Genomic DNA, 20,366 nt, shown 5'->3' on the forward strand with positions numbered 1-20,366 from the left:
AAGTCTGATTTTGATTTTCACAGAGCCTGATGTGAATCCATCAGATGTTGAAGTCAGTGGAACATCACCTGACACTATGACAATATCTTGGAGGGTAAAACGTTTCACTTGATTGCATTCAGTACTTATTTATTTTTTAAATAGAGTTCATAATGAGTAACAGATGACTGATTTCTCTTCGTTTTAATGTGTGCTTACTAGGAGCTGAGTGGCCTTGAGTCTAATGGTCCAGGTTTACAGTACAAGGTGAGCTGGAGAATGAAAGATGCGGAGCAGTGGACGACAGTCACGCTGGCCAATGTCTCGCAGCATGTGGTGACAGGAACACCCACTTTTACACTTTATGAAGTCACTGTACAGGCGGTCAATGATTATGGAGAAGGCCCCAGACCAGAGGTGGTGCTGGGATACTCAGGAGAAAACTGTAAGTGGATCTATTTATAAAAGCAAAATATAGAATAGTATTAAGGATATTAAAGGGATAGTTCACCCAAAAGCTGAACATTCTGTCATCACTTACTCGCCTTTTACTTGTTTAAACCCTTTATGATTTTCTTTTTTCCATAGCAATCTTCCAAACCTAGTTCATTGACTTCTATAGTAGTTGTTTTTCCTATTATGGAAGTCAATAGTTACAGGTTTCAGCTTTTTTCAAACTTCTTTTTTTTGTGTTCAGCTGAATAAAGAAACTCATAAAGGTTTATAACCACTTGAGTGGAATAAATAGTGGGTCAGTTTTCATTTTTAGGTGAACTAGCCGTTTAATATTAATGTTTTCATTATAAATATTATAGTATGCTGATTCCAGTCAGTTAACATTTTCATCCATATCTGACAGATTTAATTTTAGCGCCTTTAATGTGATATTTTATTATGTTCTGGTATTTCTAATTAATTATGTTGTTTTAATCAACCTGTCTGTTTAAAATTGTGTCGGTCATAAATCTACACTTAATTTATGTACAGTTATGTAAATATTATATAAGTTACACAGTTTAGATCCCTTGTATTATTATTTGTTAAATGTAAGTATTATTATTATTATTATTATTATTATTATTATTATTATTATTATTATTATTATTATTATTATTAGTGGTAGTAGTAGTAGTAGTAGTAGTATGTATTTGAAATTGCATTGCAGTCCACTGCATCAATGGAGATAATAGAGAGAATATGCTAAATGTTTGTATATCTCATAAAAATATTTTATTAATTTTATTTATTAGTTGTAAGTATCATGGAATACAGTGTATCCATAAACATGGTATCATTAGTATCAGATCATGGAAAGATAAAGATAAAAATAATTAAAAATATTTACATTCTAAAAAAAGAAAGGAGATAAGTAATAATTTTGTACGTTTTTGTCATCTCAGCACCCACAGTGGCCCCAGAGAACGTAAAAGTTTCAGTTCAGAGCGGGACAGAGGCTGAAGTGCACTGGGAAGCTGTTCCTCTTTCATCAGTCCGGGGTCGACTGAAAGGATACAAGGTGCTTACTGAAATCTATGCATTTACAGCTATTACTCAACATCTTTTAAGATCTTTTGAGAACCTAAATGAAGACCTTTTTGCCGTTTGGTAGGTGACGTATCAGAAGATGAGAAGTTTACACAAGCAAGACTATGATCGTGAGAATCCCCAGGTGCTCATCTTCAGTGGGGAGGAGACTGTGGGACGTCTGCCAGACCTTCACCCCTACAGCCATTACAGACTCAACATCAGAGCCTTCAACGGGCATGGAGACGGACCCTCCAGCACTGACCAGCAGTTCCAGACACCAGAGGGAGGTACTGTAGAGTGTAGAGTACCAGATACAGTATATGCTGATTTTACAATAAATTCAATTAATCTAAATAGTGCTTTCTTTTAGTTCCTGGGCCTCCTACAAATGTAAACATCCGGAATCTGAACCTGGACTCTTTGCTGGTGGAGTGGACACCACCTTTGGAAGACAACGGACACTTGACTGGATACTTGTTGAAATATCAGCCAAGTAGGTTAAAGTTAGAGCTTTTTTTAATTCAAATTTGTTTGCTGGTTTTGGCAAGACGTTGTAGGTGATAAGGGTAGAAAATAATGCCTAGTAGTTATTAGTATATTTCCACAGTTTATTGATGTCATAGTGCAGGGCTGTGCAAACTTTTTTGCGTAAAGGGCCAAAAACAGATTATGAGCCGTGGGCTAAAGCTAATACCAAACTATATTACATGAAAGTTGCCATGGTTCATTTACGAATTTATTTTATAAAATTAAAAAATAAACCAAAAATAGAACTTTAAATCATATTAAGTAATGCAGCATAACTTTTAAAATGATAACTTATTGCAGTAAAAACATATCACTGAACAGTGGTTGTGTTCAATGCTAAATACACCAGTTCTTACCATGATTTGCTCACCAAAGTCTCTGCATTGTCCCCTATTCATCAGGTGACAGTATGTACATTTAAACTTTATATTTAACAATAAAACAAACAAAAGCTTACATTATATTTGAAATGACAATCTCTAAACCATCCCCATCATTCTCTGTCTCTTCTCAGATGGGATGGTGGGCCAAATCACGGGCCCAAGTTTGGGCATCTCTGGCATAGAGAATTAAAAAAAAATGTTTTACACGTTTTCTAAAATGTTATCCAAAAATGCTAATTTATAATTACATATGCACTATTTTGCATACTTGTGCCAAAATCTTGTTTTTATTTATTTATTTATTTATTTATTTATTTATTTATTTATCATTGACACAGTAGATTCAAATATTTTTTTACATGGGGGACTGAAAATCTCTTTTATGACGTGTAATTTAGAAAATACAGCCAGAAATACATTAATTTTTTTATTTTGTCGTAGAATAAAATATTGTATTATCTAGGCAACAGTTGAAGAAAAAAAAAAAACAGCTCTCCTGTGAAATTATTTACTTTTTTTATACTTCCCAAGTGCTTTGCAACAGAGAGAGAGAGGGTTTAACACATTTATATTCTCTAGCCAATTGAAAAAATATAAGGAGGCTAATAATATTGACCTTAGTTTTTAATATTATTATTTTCAAATATGTTTTTTTTTATAAAACCCAAAGAAAAAAAGACTTTCCCAGAAGGCAAATATAATAGGAAATACTGTGAAACTTTTCTTGCAGTTTTAAACAGCACTTAGGAAATATCTAATAATAATAATAATAATAAAAATAATAATAATAATAATAATAATAATAATAATAATAATAATAATAATAATAATAATAATAATAATAATAATAATAATAATAATGATAATAATAATAATAATAATAATTAAAATAATAATAATCTTTATTTAACCAGGTAAGTCAATATCTGAAGAAGATTTCACATGTTACAGAAGGGCTAATAATTTTCTTATTATTAGCTGGGGAACAAATCCCTTTGTAAAAATCTTCAGTTTAAAAAAAGAGTAACAATCATTTGAGGGATAAGAGCCTGTAAAAATATACATTATAACTGAAATCCACAAACACAAGTTTTATTTTCCCTTATTATCCCTCCCCACTTAGACTAAAAAAACAGACCCAAAAGGCCCAAACTGTACAAACTTAAAAGGTGCTTGAGTGTAAGTCACTCCTTTATGATCTCTTACACCTTTCACCTTCTCTGTTTGAACTCTCTCTTGTAGTCAATACAACAGAAGAAGCTGGACTGCTCAAAGAAGTCCTTTTACCAGCAAACGAGACCAGTTACACACTCGACAAGCTTACGCACAGCACACACTACAAGTTCTTCCTGAACGCCATGACTGAAACAGGCTCGGGACCTGCTGTCACTAAAGAGGCCTTCACAGAAGTGGACGAAGGTGAGGACATGTTTTGTGGTTGACTTTAACGATGTAACATTTGCAGGATTGGCTGCAAGGATCCAGACGCAGTAGGTAGGTTTGTGTAAAGGTTTGTGCCATGGTAGGAATGCTGTTCTAGGAATGCTGTGATATTGGAGCTTTTCAATGAGTATGTTTACATGGACACCAATAATCCAATTTTAATACGATTAAGACAACACTTTGATTAAGAGTCTACCATGTCAGCTGTGATTTGAGATTGCCTAAATTAGCATGCATACAATGTTCCCGAATGAAAGTGAAACTGCCAAACTGCAGTTAGTTGAAAAATGAAAAATAAATACCTGAAATGACATGAAACTCTGGAGGAAATGTGGATAGCGTGGTGCAATGACGTTAATCTAATTAGGTGCCATTTAAGGCAAATAGTTCAATTATTAATGTCCATGTAAACGTATAGTGTTTCATGACAAAAGATTTTTAGATTTCTAATTGACTACAGGTCCTTATGATGAGTTTAGAATTTGAGGATTAGTATTATTCAGAATTAACCCTCATTGACTCATGATTTATAAAGGATGATCCAAATTTATGAAATGTATGTATTTATTTTTCTAATAAAAGGACATAAATAAGAATTTTTATTCATTTTACTTTCATAAATGTTTAGACATTTTTCTTATTGGAATGGTTTGTCAGAGTTATAAATCTCTGTTTATTTATTTATTTATTTATTTATTTATTTATTTATTTATTTATTTATTTATTTATTTATTTATTTATTTATTTATTTCAATAGATAGTTATTTAAAATTGACATCTAATTAATAAGAATGACATCTAATTAATAAGAGGCTTTTTGACCTTTTTTTTACATGAATAATATAATAAGTTATTTTTTAAACTAAATTAAATAAAAACCTACAATAATTATCATTATTATTTATTTTTTTAACCAATATTCTTGATATTGACATTACATGTTTGGCACCTAAATATAATCCATTATATTATCCAAACATAAAACATGCATGCTATTTTTGTAATGACTGTTTTGACTGGTCAAAACAGACCTAAATGCATTGCCAACCTGATTTCACCAAGTAGGACATGTTCCTGGATTAACATCTATGTTGATCATGGAACAACTTTCCAATAAGCCAATCAGAGTTAAGGGATTAATTTAACATTCATGTAAAGTTTAGGCTTATGTTTAGGTTTATGCACTTCTTAATTATTCTGTTTTATGAATAATTTACAGTTATGGTTAGGTTTAGGGGTAGGGAAAGGGGATTACTTTTTCGAAAAAAAAGATGTTCCAGGATCAACATAGATCCTAATCCAGGATCGCATTGTCCTTGGCAAAATTATGACCTGCTAAATACATAACGAGGGTGTAAAGAAATTTCTTTTTATATATTTGTTTTTAAATACATATCAATCATTGACAATCATTTTGTTCCATCTGTAAACTAATTTCTCATTTTGATAAATATGCTTCTTAAGATCTTCTGAATGCTTTAATAAATGTCATCCATTAAGCTATTATTTAATGAAATACTAATTTATTATGATGTATTCAAATGCACCCTCCAACAGCAATATATTTTGTGACAAACGCATTAGGGAAATACTCTATTCTAAACTAAATTTGCCGCTACTTACATCCCCCCTACCTTTGTCTTCTTTTGTCTCTCTCTCTCTCTGTTTTCTCTGAAGCGTTAATTCGACATCCCGCAGTAGAGGCGGGTAAAGGTAACACCAGTATGAGGCTGATGGAAATGCATGCTGGTTGAGCATCAGCTGAGAGAATAGAAAGCCACCGTAGCACTGAAACAGAGATACAGTAGATACATATGCATGAATCACCTCAGGCCAGAAAGCTTTACACCTGACCGGCCTGCTCCATATGCCATGGAGGATCATGTTAGCAAGATGCAAATTTCATCCCACTGCTTTCATTAGGGCTTAGCTAGAGCATCTGTTGTGAAAAGGAGAAGTTCACCCAAAAAAATGCTGTTGCTTGAATGCCTGTAAAACACAAAAGGAGAATTAATGATGAATCTTCTTGCAGGTGTTTTCCATTTGGTATTAGATATGGAAAAATATATGATAAAAATTATGTTTATCTGCATTTATTAGGTATGAAGACAAATATTTATGTTTTTTTTTTTCAGTAAAGGTCTGATAACATTTCTTCCAATTTTAAATAAAGCTATTGTCCTTTAGTGTGTTTTGTGATTTTATGCCAGAATAAGTTTTACATTTTTAATTTTAGATTTGTATGATAGTAACTTGGTAGTTTACAAAAAAGTCTTACATTTGACTAAATGCTTTGATTAAATGCAATGAAGTGAAGAGTTCATAGTCATTGAGTTGAATCAGTTAGTGAATCATTTCCTCCACATTTTATTATTTTATGCCAAAAACTGTTTTAAATTATGTTTTTATTTTATATTTGGATGATAGAAACTTGGTAGTTTACAAATAAAGTAATGCAATTTTATAATTGCTTCAGTTGAACCAAATGAACTTAAGAAGTGTTCATTGACATTGAGTTGAATCAGTTGGTGAATCATTTCCTCCGCATTTTGTTATTTTATCCCCCCAAAAAGTTTTTTAATTTCATTTATATTTTATATTTGGATGAGAGTAATTTGGTAGTTTACAAAAAAAGTATTACATTTGACTAATTGCTTCAATTGAACACAATGAACTCAAGATGTGTTCATTGTCATTGAGTTGAATCAATTGATGAATCATTTCCTCCGTATTTTGTTGTTTTATGGCACAAAAAAAATTTAAATTACATTTAAAATTTATATTTGCATGATGCTAACTTGATACTCTACAAATAAATTACATATTTTTAGTAATTGCTTCAATTGAACCCAATGAACACAAGAAGAGTTTATAGTCATTACGTTAATCAGTCGGTGAATCATTTCCTTCGCATTTTTTATTTTATGCCAAAAAAAAAAAAAGGTTTTAAATTATGTTTTTATTGTATATTTGGGTGATGGTAACTTGGTAGTTTACAAACAAAGTATTGCAATTCTTCTATTTGCTTTAATTGAATCAATAATCACAAGTGTTCATAGTCATTGAGTTGAATCAGTTGATAAATCAATTCTTCCAATTCAGTTATTTACATAACATCACAACTGCAACCAAAATGGCATACTTCTTCTGAGTAACCTAAATTTGACCACTAAAATGTTCACTTTGTTACCATTCATAAATCTATTAATCAGACTAAATTAGTGAATCATCATGTTCACTCATAAAGTAAATCATAAGGATTTTAATACTTAAAACTTAAACTATGACACAAGCATCAAGTGATCTGGATATATTGTCACTTTCTGACATTAACAATTTGGTCATTGCTTATTAAAGACGATGTGAAGATAATACAGCTATATTCCATAATACAGTCAAAAATCCTTGAAGTTGAATTTTTGGGTGAACTAACCCTCCTACTAGTGCTGAAGAGTCATTAGATGTTTTATTTCAGGGTAAAGTAACATTTGTTAGTATAAGATTAAAGTTAGAGTACAGTTACTCGCTGTCAACTGCATGTTTCTGCATGCTGTAAACACTGATCTGCATTTCTCTCCATCACTGTCTTGTGTTTTCTCACTCTCTTTCTCTAATATTGTGTGTGTTTCATGTTGTGTGTTTCACTATTCTCTGTATGCTTCCAGGCTCTGCCCCCCCTTCACCACCACCACCAACTCCCCCTGTCACTCAATCTTTGCAGCCCCCGTTTCAGGGTACAAGCATCTGCCGTCTCGTCACCTTTTCTCTCTGTCCTTGATTGTTTTTGCTTGTATGAGACTGTGCTGAACAGGAAACTGTAGATCATATATTAATGAAAGTTGGTGAAACACATCACAGAGAGTGTCGAACTCAGTTTGATTCATGATTTGTGATAAAGTGTTACAGTAACAGTACATGAATGTTAAAATATTAATATGTAACCAAAACAAAATGATGAATGAAGGGACGCGCTAATCAAGAGCTAAATTTTGCTACCTTAATTACTTGTTAGTTCATGTTTTTAATTAATGTATTAATTAACATTTAAGTTAAATCTAACCAACATGAACTCATGAGCTGTTCATGTATAATTATGTCATGACTTTACTTGGAGGGGCATGTCACTACTCATGAACTCCTGTGTTTAAACTGTTCATGTTGATGTTGACAGAACACATATCTATTGTAATTCAGTGTAAACACACTAGATGGACATGCATAAGGAGTTCATGAGTAGTTAAGAATGGGTTAATGATGATGTGTCCCTCCAAGTAAAGTCATGATGGTTAAATTAACTAATGTGGTAATTAATACATTAATAAACAAACAATCATGTACTAACAAGTTATTAAGGAAGCCGTTATTCACACATGACTCATGTTTTTAAAAATAGTTCATGATTAGCGCGTGCATTAACTCATCATTAGTTCATGATAATGCTTAGTTGACATATTAACACATCATTCATGTACTGCTATTGTAAAGTGTTAGTTTTTTTCAGTGATGCATTAAATTGATCACAAGTGGCAGTAAATAGATTGTAATGTTACAAAAGTTTTTTTAAAAATTAGCTATTTCTATTCATCAGAGAATCCTGGGGAAAGGGATCATGGTTTTAATTGCATATTAAAGCAGAAACATAGTTTTTAAATTATGATTTAATTTCATAGTGTTATTGTTTTTTCCATATTTTGCAGTTTTAGACACATACTTACAGTAAAATACCATAAATTGTTCTTTTTTTAAAAAACATAACATTTTATTGAACCAAACTTTTTAAAAATACTGTAAAATACATCTCTAGTGGACCCAAACAAACACTTGCAACAATGCATAAATGTATTCAGAAATACAATATTAACATTAGTGGCAGTTTGAAGAACTTAATTGTATTCTGCAGGTTACACATTTATCCTTTTTGGGGGGCCGATAGGCATTCAAATATTTTGTACAATAGTTGTTCATTCATCTCTTCGTAATATATACATCGATTGTTATTTCTCCTTGCTTGATCAGCGCCACCTGCTGGTCCGATGTTTGGAAACGTGAACTCCTCGGTGAAGGAGGACCATGCAGTCATAAGCTGGGAATACTTGGGGCCCGATGGGAATGTTTATGTGGAATATGTTGTTGATAACAGTAAGATTTTCCTAAAAAATTTCTCTACGTTTCTATATAGAAACAGCGCTAAAATTAAGTTTCAAAGATTCAGTTGATTACTGTTTTTGTAGCTAAAGTATGTTGTCTAATTTTAGATTAATTTTTATCATATGGGTCAAAGATGAAAAGAGGTTTCCATTATAAAAGTAAAAGTGTAATACAGCTTTATTTATTTAATTATTTACATTTTTAGAGTTTAATTTTTACCTTGATTCACCAAATGAAGAGTTCAGATGCAAAAACCTCTAAGTGCCATCAGAAATTCATTGCAAAATTAACATTATTCTCATCCCCCTTTGTTTATGTTGATATTTCACTTTGTAGACCAGGAAAAGGACTTACTCTTTGCTATAAAAGTGAAATTACTGAACATACACACAGGACCCTGATAAAAATGCTCATTTTAGAGAAATATTTCAGACGGAATTTAGAGGTTTTTGCATCTAAACTCTTCAATTATAGATTTTTGAACCCAACTAAAATGAATTTTATGCTAAAGTAAATCTTAAACTCACTTAATTTTAATTTGTTGGAAATGTCATTATGTTTTACTAAAACTTAACTATAAATCTTTTTCTATAAAGGTATGCCAAAATAGTTTTTGTAAGTATAATTTGATGTGAATCACATCTTTGACCGATATGTAATGAAAATATCTGTATCACATTTGATTATTTTTTTTAAAGATTGACTTAATTAACTAATTAAACATTTTTATATTTTGCCTGGGCGATTGGTTTTTGCCATAATCTCTCCCCTGCCGTCGGCCCTTTTCTCCAGGTAAAGAACCCTGGAAAACCGAGTTTGTAAATGGCACTCGGACATTTCAGATTAGAGGACTAAAGCCGGGGATGTCCTATAGGGTCCGATTGGTAGCCAAAGACCATTCAGACGCAACCATCCACAGTACACAAGAGATGTTGATAACAGTTCCAGGTGAGGAGAGTGCCAGCGTCCAACTCACCTCTCAATCATCTGTCAAGCCCCACCCAGACTGTAGTTATAGTTTGGTGTTATTAACAAACGACGCATGGTTGGACTCCAGATGGGTTTATGGAATTGTAGTTGCATGCAAGACATCCATTGTCCATCATGATCTTGCATTGATTTTAATGCACTTCCCTAAATCCATATAGGTTTTTTTTTTACTTATTCATTTGGTTTGTCTTATTTATTTAGTTTATTTGTGTCATTTAAATAATGTTGATCTTGGCATTCAAGTCATTTATATTTTGGTGGTGATTCGATTTTTTATTTGTGTGCGTATTGTTATTGTTTTTTATGACATCTGCATGAAACTGAAAGAAAAGTCCAAAGTAGGGAGTTATTAACAAATTATGCATGGTTGAACTTGGCGGGATCATGGAAATAAAGATGCATGACAGAAATATGAGTACACTTTTGGTTATTGTCATAAAAATGCATCTTTAATTTTAAGTCTATTTACTGTTCATTCTGTTTGTTTTTATTTTGACATACGCATGGCAGCTATTTTTTTATTTTTTTTAAGTTTGAATTGGTTAATTTTGTCTTTTGTGTGTGTATGTGTGTGTGCAGCCATGACCAACAGGCAGGCTGAAATAGCCACACAAGGTTGGTTTATCGGTCTGATGTGTGCCATCGCTTTGCTGATCCTGGTGCTCCTCATCGTCTGCTTTATAAAGAGGAACAAAGGAGGCAAATATCCAGGTATGTGAAGGTGCTATCTGATGTGAGAGGTTCTATTTAAGTAGTTAAACTTCATGTAACGATTTACTGATGCTGTCGCAAATTAAAATGTTTTTTTTTTTTTCATTAAAAAATCTGTTCAAACAGAACTGATGTTTTTAAAATGTTTGTTAAGTGATCAAACTAAAAACATTTAATAGAGGAAAAATTTGGTGAAAAATAAAATCTTAGGCTATGTTTATAATAAGTGCGTTTTGTTTTAGCATAGCATTAAAAAACAAATCTTTGTCCATACTACTAATATATATTTAGAAAAGATATCACATTCACACAATATGAATAAATATGCACACCTTAACCTAGAAGTTGCTGTAAAATTATAGCAGTATACATTTGGTATAAACATATTTTAAACTGAGTTGAGAGCAGGAAAAATTTGGCAGCAAATCCTTTAAAAGTTAGATGTATTAGAATAAAACAAAATAGACATATAGATTACTTGATAAATTGTATGTTTATCAGAGAAGATGGGGAAATTATTTGGCATTTTTGGAGGAAGAATAAGGTCACTAGTGAGACTAACAGTAAAAATGTAATTATCTTATTTGATTTGTTTATGTATTATTATTATTATTATTATTATTATTGCGCTATTATTTTTTACATTTTTTATTTTTTTACTAGTATGTTTTTCTGTTTGTGTGCTTTTTCATTTATTGAGTTTATATTATTTATGTATATTTACTGGATTTATGATAGCAACAACTGTAACTGCCGCTGTTGGGGAAGGGAGGGGAAAGGGGTTTTAAAAGGATGTAAAAGTGTGTAAACCGATGGTACTGTTAAATTATTGAAGAAAAAAAATAATCATAAAAAACAATAAAACTAAATAAATATCTGAAATTATAAGCAACTTTGCATTTCTCAAAGTCTGTTTTAGAGGGAAAGTGTGAATGTCTACGGTAGAAACTGAACTAACCCTTAAAATTTCTGTACAAATATTGAATTTGTTGGTTTAACAATGTAACTTTTTGTGATTTTTCCAAAAATACAGTAAAAGAGAAAGAAGATGCCCATCAAGACCCAGAGATTCAGCCTATGAAAGAGGATGATGGGACATTTGGGGAGTACAGGTGAGGAAATGTACTTGCTGAACTGCATTATTTAAATCACATTGATCATAATTGATAAGAAACAAATGCTTATACTTGCACCAAAGGTAATTGTTGTTGTGGTTTCACGACTCATTAAAAGCAAACTTGCTTCTCTTGCTCAGGGAATCAGATCGTAATTTTTTCATTCCTCTGAGATGAGATTAAACAGCTTTGGCACTTCCACAAACAAACAGCTCAAGGAAAGCAGGAACAAACTTTTTTTTTTAATACGTCATAACATTTCTTAACCAAAGCTGTGTTTTATATGACTGTAAATCAAAACAAAGACATTTGATGTTGGATTCATTGCTGTGATTTGTATTGTTTTGTGTCATCATTAATATTTATTGTCACTAGTTATATTTATTACCATTAATATTTCGTATTTATTGTTTTGCATTTGTGTGTGTTTTTCATAATATGTCTGGTCATTGTCATAATTAATGCCGTGTCAGTGCAGTACATGAAATTGGAACTGGGGTAAAGTGATTTAAGACTTAAATTAAATTCTGTATTAAATATTACTGGATATAAGTTAAGGCTTTATTTAAGAATTATGTATGAATGGCTTTTTATTGTGTTTGTGATACAAAGAATTGCTATGTGTTATGCTAAGACAAGGAATAAATACAATACTGTATGTTGTCTTACATGATTATGACTATATAGTCTTGGGAAATGTAATATTTATATACAGATATAGTCAAAACGCCCATTCTTGTCTCAGGACAAATTTGATTTGAGTTCCATCATAAGTGTCATTTAATTACTTGGTGTGCGTTTCCCAAACAACAACAAAACTCATGGCTGAATTATCATAGTATGATGCATCATTTGGGAAATGAATGATAAAGCGATTAAATCATAGTTTCTCCGATGCAGATCTATTGTTTGAACCTCCTTAGTTATAATGTAAAACATCCATAATGACGCTCTAAGCGAGGCGGAGTAACACCCTTAGAGAAAATGACCATAATTTTTTGTATAAAATTATATTGTTTTACACACACACACTTAAAAAAAAATCCAATATTAGTTTTGGGTCACACTTTACAATAAGGTTCATTAGTTAATGTTAATTAATGCATTTACTAACATGAACAAACAATGAACAATACATCTACTACTGTATTTGTTCATGCTATTTAACGTTAGTTAATGAAAATACAGTAGTTCATTGTTAGTTCATGTTAACTCATGGTGCATTAACTAATGTTAACAAGCATGGACTTGGATGTTAATAATGCATTAGTAAATGTTCAGTTATGATTAATAAATGCTGTACATGTGTTGTTCATGATTAGTTCATGTTAGTAAATGCATTAACTAATGAACCTTATTGTAAAGTGTTACCTAGTTTTGGTAAAAACATGCACTCATTTTCTATATCTATATTGTTTTCACTTAGCTAACACTTTATTAAAAAAAGTTATAATAACAACAACAACAACAACAACAATAATAATAATAATAATAATAATAATAATTATTATTATTATTAATATTATTATTATTATTATTAAGGAGGATAATGTTTATTTATTTTTTTATTTTGTTTTTTTAATTTTTGAAAAGTCTACTTTTACGACTGTGACACAAACCACCGCAGAAATGTTCTAACCACTTGGCCCATGTCATATAGCCTACAGTAGGGAACAGACATGTTTCTTAATAAATAACTTACTTAAAATTAAAAGCATTAATGTATGCTATATGTTTTGTTTTCACAAATAAATTCCGCTTTTAAATGATAGGTCACCTATAGTTTGTCAATATTGCTAAAAGTGAACTGTAAAATACTTTGAAAGCAAATTACACCTAAGGGAGATGACTTTAATGCTTTTTATTAATCATTCCAAGTTTAAATGTTGTAAAGTTCGAAAGGAATAGGGCATAAGGGGATAACTGGGAATAGAACATAGCCAAGAATTATGCTTTTAAATATAGCTCTAGAGCTGTAATTGCAAGCATACAAGTTTGCGAATGTTGGTTGGACTAACTATGTTTGTAACGACAGAACTTGTAACCTTAGTTGGCTAACGATGGTTTTGGGAAACGCACCCCTGGTCTGTTAATATGATGTCAGTGAATTACAGACTTTTTTGCTGCTTTTTGATCACTGACACTGCTGTTTTTAGTGTTTTATGCACTGAAAGGAAAGATCCAATTACTCATTTTCATATTCATCTATTTACACATTCATCATGTTAAATGTCTTGTATGTATGTAACATACAGTACAAGCCATAGGTTGCTGGCTGCATTTCACATTATAGCCATTGGTGCCTCTTATAACACTGGTTTAAAATTAGAGAACAGTTCATAAATGCTTAATCTTTAATTGCGGCACGGTGGCTCAGTGGTTAGCCCTGTCGATTTTGTATGACAATTCACCAAGCCCCGCGGCTGGCTGACTGAAATTTAAAGCCTGTGTGCATATATTCTATTGTTTTGTTGTTAATGCAATAAAAAATGTGCTCTCTAATTTTCTTCTCAGTTATTAGCCCCTTTACTTTATATAAACAAATCCTAATTATTTAATCGGTCACACTTTATTTTGATGGTCCGTTTGTTGAATTTAGGTTACATTGCATCTGCATGCCAACTAATTCTCATTGGATTATAAGTAGAGTTTTAGGTTAGGGTTAGTGTGAGTTGACATGTACTTGCAAAGTTTTTATAGTCAGTTAAATGTCTGTTTACCAACAGACATTAAGCAAACAGTCTACTAATACTCAAAATAAAGTGTTACCCTTTAATTATTCATTCAAAAAAGTCAATAAATGTCAAATCATTGCAAATGACAGCAGCCATTAGCCATGTTTGCTTGTTTATTTTGTTGCCTTTTATTAACATTACCCATGTTCTACTCACAAAGTCCATCATTTGTGATGTATGATGTCACTGCATTCGTTTGTCTTTATTGTAAAGTGATAACCTCATTGTCAAACATGTCAGTCTGTCTCATTTGTTCCTCCTGTGTGTGTTTTGATTTTTTGGGGGTTCAGGTCTTTAGAAAGGTAAGAGGGTGCTTTGCAAGTCTCGCATGCCTGAAATCTCCCGTAATCCATGTAGATCGTATTCAAACAAAGAGCTGTAAATATTTACACCGAAAAGAAAACTGCATAGCTAATTGTGTTTATGGATTGCTTGTTGTGATTTGACTTTGTTTATAATATTAACATACTGCATTTGTTTACATCTCCTCAATGATGATTTTATTATTTACTCTCCGATTTTGAGACAAGTGGTTCATGCATTATGATGAATGTCCCCCAAATGAATACCTTTTTCCGAATGCACGCTATGACCAACTTCTGCCTCCCGGATGTAGACAAAAGATACATATAAGGACTGTCGGCACTAAAGCGCATGTTGGAAATGGACCATCTCCACTATGTTTAGCTGGTTTAAACCTGTGCTGTTGTAATATCCTCCCCCTTCCCCTTGTCTCTACTCTTTACACCAGTGATACGGAGGATCACAAGCCCCTAAAGGGCAGCCGGACACCATCCAATGGCACGGTCAAGAAGGACGACAGTGACGACAGCCTGGTGGATTACGGCGAGGGAGGAGACGGCCAGTTTAATGAGGATGGGTCGTTCATTGGCCAGTACAGCGGGAAGAAGGAAAAAGACACTGCGGAGGGAAACGAGAGTTCGGAGGCTCCTTCTCCAGTCAACGCCATGAACTCCTTTGTGTAACCTTTCATGACCTCCTTTGGCCCATACAACGCCCAACCCCATGTTACATCATCGTACGGAGAACAGTCTCTATTGCACTGTGACCTCTTGACATCACACAGCAAATGAAATCTAAATGAACGCCCATCAGAAATGATGAACCACGAGAAGAGGGCCAGTACTAGCTTTACCGGTCGCAGAGATGTAGAGTAAGAAGCGTATTATCTTTTGGCAAGCATACATATATATATCAATATATGTGTAGAGGAATATATAAATTGACATATATGAGAAACTATTTTATTAACATAGCCCCATTTGCGTCGGATGGCATTATATCACACCATCTCGTCTCCTGGAAACACATGGAATCAGTTATTGACATCTTGTACTTGAAACAGCAGAAGGTGAGGTCACATCAAGCGTTTTTTTTTTTTTTTTTTTTTTTTTTTTTAATAAAGCAGGTGAAATTCAATTGGAATAGATTTCTTTTTTTTTTTTTTTTTTTTTTGAAAAGGTGAAATATTTCCACACAAACATTTTGCTTCTCATACTGACCGACCCAAAGTTAGTTCTTAAAACTGTTCAAGATCCATTAAGAATCTGTGTGATACTTCATTTTAAGGCGAAAGATTTCCTTAAACAGATTTATGAGTTATTTTTTATTAACAAATTACTGGCAATGTTCAAATTTAAATCCCTGAGATTTGGGATTCTGTGAGAGAAACAAAGATTTGACTATGTTTTCCACCAATTCATCACACAGATCATCTGAAACCGGCTTGATTTGAATGTGATTCCTGTGAATGGTGCTTCATTTCTCACTACGCTATAAACTAGAGCAGCCGATTCGAATGTTATCACTTGATTGATCGGGTGTTATCAGTGGTTATCAGCTGATAGAAATTGGCTAGTAGGAGCTTTCTGTGCCTACTGGTGGGCTCAGAATGCTGTTATCATCTATCCACATTGTTAATCAGCTATGGGCCATTTCAATGTAGTCAATGAACATTTCCTGCTTGTCATCAAACTATTTTATAAATGTAATGAGACAGTTAAATCATAATTTAATGTTAAACCAGCTATCATCATGTTAACATGTGGCTCCTTTTGGATTCTTGTAAGCTGTAGAAATTAAAACAGTGAAAGAGGAAATACGTTGTGACCATTGTTTTTGTTTACATCTTTAAAAATGGTCTATAGATCGCATACGGCTGCGGAAGAGAGTTAACGTGAATTTTTCTGTATTACTATAGCTGATTAAATATGAGAATTATTTATATTATTCATTAAATTTCCCATTAATTGTGTTTTAATAATGTCTACTCCAATCCTAAACCCAACCATCACAGTAAAGCAAAAACAGTTCTGGATCTGGAGTCTTCTCTAGTAGTATGCCTGATTCACCAGGAGAATTATCTATATTATTTTTTAAATTTCCCATCAATTGTATTTTATTAACATCTACCTCTACCCCAACCCTAAACCCAACCGTCACAGTGATGTATAAACAGATCTGGAGTCTTTTCTATTAGTATAGCTGATTAACCAGAGGAAATATTTTTATTATTTATTAAATTTCTCATTAATTGTATTTTATTAACGTCTACCCCTTCCCTAACCCTCAACCCAATCATCACAGTAATGTAAAAACAGATCTGAATTTGGAGTCTTCTCTATTTGTATAGCTTATTAACCATGTGGATGAATGATAACAGCATTTTGATCCTACTAGTAGGCATAGAAGGCCCCTACTGGCCCATATCTCTCAGCTGATAACCACTGTTCAATCGAGTAATACTATTCGAAGCGAGTGACTAAACCTTTTTTGGGTGCAAAATCTTGCTTATGTGACCGCACCTTTATCCAGCTTTGTGGAGACCGTGGACCTTTTCGGATTATATAATAACTGACTTTCGATTCACAGCTGAATGCGTTACGTTCTGTCCTCAGTGTTCAAAACGGTATTATGCACATTTCAGGCACCATTGTCTTTGTGGGCATTGTTGCGGAGTATGTAATGCGTGTAAAACCTGTTCCTAGCCGTCGTTTGGATCTACAAAAATCACAGAATTTAAAAACTGGTCATCAGGGATGTGAGGTAGCATGTTTTTGACACACACGCACTCTTTTCAGACACTCAAATGTGGTTTTGTCCTCTTTTTTCCCCCAAGTTCTCATGTGGTTTATTTTGCACCCTGTATTTATTTATGACAAACCTCTTTTGAAGGATGTCAGCGATGGACTGAAGGAGTTACGGTTCACTTTACTGTACTGAAAGCACCCAAATCAGCCATGTAGCCACTCATCGCCCTTCGTTTGGGCACCAGAATTCACACCACAATGGAATGGGATGCAATGAAGGCCCCTCAGCACGGTTCCTTAGTGCCTTGGTAGAGAACATTATTCTAAAAATTAATCTTCTGATCATTTGAGTCCAAGCGCAGCCCGCTTATTATGCTCAACACCGCAGATTGAAAACTGCAGGACTCAAGCAAATGATGTCAGTCACCAGAGAAATGACCTTAAATGGGAGGTGAGGGGCATTTCATTCCCATCATCGACAGCTAAAAATACTGCCACTTTTCTGTAATGAGTGAACTGCTGTTGATCTGACACATCGACGGCGACTCATAACGGTGATGGAAACATCCAACTGCGGAGTTTGCAGTAGCCTGTCCATGGAAAAATCTCAACGTATGCGACATCGAAAATATACACATTCTCACAAGATGTAACCATTTTTTTAAAGGTCCCGTTATTGCATGTTATGAAGTATTACGAGCTGTGGAGTGTGCTGAAATCAGGGCTTCACTAATAATACGGTCGGCAGTGGTGCTGTCATCAAATATGGCCGGAGTGTGTGCGGTTTATGCAGGCATGCATGAATATATGTGTGCATTTGAATGTGCGTTTGAGGATGTCTGTTCAATGTGGGCCTCTTTTTTTGGGCCCTAGATTTTCATGATTTTGCTTGTCATAACTTGCATCAAGTTTTTTTTTTTTTTTTTGTGGGGGGGTGTCTGCTTTCAATGTGTAGAAATGAGATTTGCTTTGTAAATATCCAGCCGGAATTATTTTAGACAATTGAACAGATCCAGAGGAGGCCCAAATCACTCGAAAGACTCTAAATCCCAGAATGCACCAGAGTGGATTTTATTTTAGCAGTTTGTGTCTATTGAGTATGTAAGGTAGCACTGCTGAGAACCGCACCTGAATTCACACACACTCCCATCAGCTCTTCTTCTTTTAATGGCACTGTTGTTTTCTTTTCTCTTTGGCCAGCTAGTTTATGACATGTTTTCTGTAGGAGAAAATGAGAGCAGATATGGGCACATCCCCAAAGAACGAGGCCGGATTGCACTGCTGTGTGTGCAGAATCTTTTGATGCTTTTCTGTCAGAGGGAGCAAAGGTGGATGAAACGTAGTGTGTGAAATAATATTCTGGTTAATGTTAAAGCTACATGAAAATAAAGCATGAAAGGCTGTGAAATGGTTTACTCTATAATATAATCGCAAAAAAAAAAAATATTTTGTATATAAAAGAATTAAAATAAATGTTGGTTTCCGGATTTCACTACCATATGTCTGGTTTTGATTTTATTCCTTGTGCATAATTGTTTTAATGAAAGAATATGAATTGTTTACAATTGTCCAATAATATTCAATGCATCTGGAAAGTATTCATAGCGCTTTATATTTTCCACATTTTTTTTATGTTACAGGCTTATTTCAAAATGGATTTTTTATATATAAATATATATATATAAATATATATATATATATATATATATATATATATATATATAAATATATATATATATATATATATATATATATATATATATATATATATATATATATATATATATATATATATATATATATAAATTTGCAACTATTTCAAAAAAAATCTTTTTTTCACATCGTCATTATGTGGTATTTTGTGAAGAATTTTGAAGAAACAAGTGAATTTTATCCATTTTAGAATAAGGCTGTAACATAAAACAATGTGGAAAAGGTGAAGCGCTATGAATACTTTCCAGACGCACAATTTGTTTTTTATAACTGTTGATGTGCAATATTAAATATTACATTATAGAAACCTTAGTTTAATAGTTTAAACAGCTTTAGACTTTTCCACATATCTTAGACTTTTGAGATTTATTTTGCTGGTGGCTTAGTTAATGACCCGCTGCAGCATAAAAGTTTACCTGAAAGTTAAAGTTCATTCAAGTTAAACGAAACTATTTGTTTCAAATTCTTTGATCTCAAGTTAAATTATTTTTTCCCCTAATTAATTATAGTACACTCTCAGAAATAAAAGTACGCAAGCTGTTACTGGTGTAGTACCTTTTCAAAAGGTACACATTTGTACTTGAAGGATCCATATTTATACCATTAGTACCTAAAAATTTTAATAGGACTTTGTGAAGTTTATTCATAAACTAATTTCGAGAGGATCACGTGCTTCTTATTGCTTGCAGCCGGCCCCGCATTATTCAATTTATGATTCACCAATCAGACGACTCCTAAGCCACTATAAATACCCTAAGTTCCATATAACAGCCATCTTCGTTTTGAAGAATCCCCCCTTCCACTGCTACTTCTCCTCAGTTGGGTGGCACTGTGGCCCAGTGGTTAGCACTGTTACCTCACAGCAAGAACGTCACTGGTTATAGTCCTTACCAAGCCAGCCAACGTTTCCGTGCGGAGTTTACATGTACTCCTCGTGCTCATGTGAGTTTCCCCCGAGTTCTCCGGTTTCCTCCCACCGTTAAATAACATGCAGCCTAAGTTAATTGACTAATCCAAATCGGCACCATAAACATGCACCTATAA

General features: G+C 33.0%; 1 protein-coding gene across 51 annotated transcripts in view; it reads left to right on the top strand.

The window, feature by feature from the left end:
• The window catches only part of nrcama (neuronal cell adhesion molecule a), an 81,453-nt gene extending 62,349 nt beyond the window's left edge, over positions 1–19,104 (top strand). For 12 of the 51 annotated variants that reach the window (XM_005164636.5, XM_009300130.4, XM_009300132.4 and 9 more), the window contains 13 exons: positions 24–94; positions 202–424; positions 1,380–1,495; positions 1,589–1,793; positions 1,877–1,999; positions 3,660–3,836; positions 5,538–5,573; positions 7,526–7,594; positions 8,877–8,999; positions 9,801–9,956; positions 10,578–10,709; positions 11,743–11,821; positions 15,311–19,104. In XM_005164636.5, the coding sequence (XP_005164693.1) occupies positions 24–94; positions 202–424; positions 1,380–1,495; positions 1,589–1,793; positions 1,877–1,999; positions 3,660–3,836; positions 5,538–5,573; positions 7,526–7,594; positions 8,877–8,999; positions 9,801–9,956; positions 10,578–10,709; positions 11,743–11,821; positions 15,311–15,545 (1,745 nt within the window). In that variant the 3' untranslated portion in view covers positions 15,546–19,104. Of the gene's footprint in view, positions 1–23; positions 95–201; positions 425–1,379; positions 1,496–1,588; positions 1,794–1,876; positions 2,000–3,659; positions 3,837–5,537; positions 7,263–7,525; positions 7,595–8,876; positions 9,000–9,800; positions 9,957–10,577; positions 10,710–11,742; positions 11,822–11,964; positions 12,657–15,310 lie in introns of those variants that run through there. The other 39 variants (XM_005164638.5, XM_009300138.4, XM_073946108.1 and 36 more) reach the window with 13 other exon arrangements.
• Positions 19,105–20,366: the final 1,262 nt, after the last annotated feature.

This window comes from Danio rerio, chromosome 4, assembly GCF_049306965.1.
Source record: "Danio rerio strain Tuebingen ecotype United States chromosome 4, GRCz12tu, whole genome shotgun sequence".
Lineage (NCBI taxonomy): Eukaryota > Metazoa > Chordata > Actinopteri > Cypriniformes > Danionidae > Danio > Danio rerio.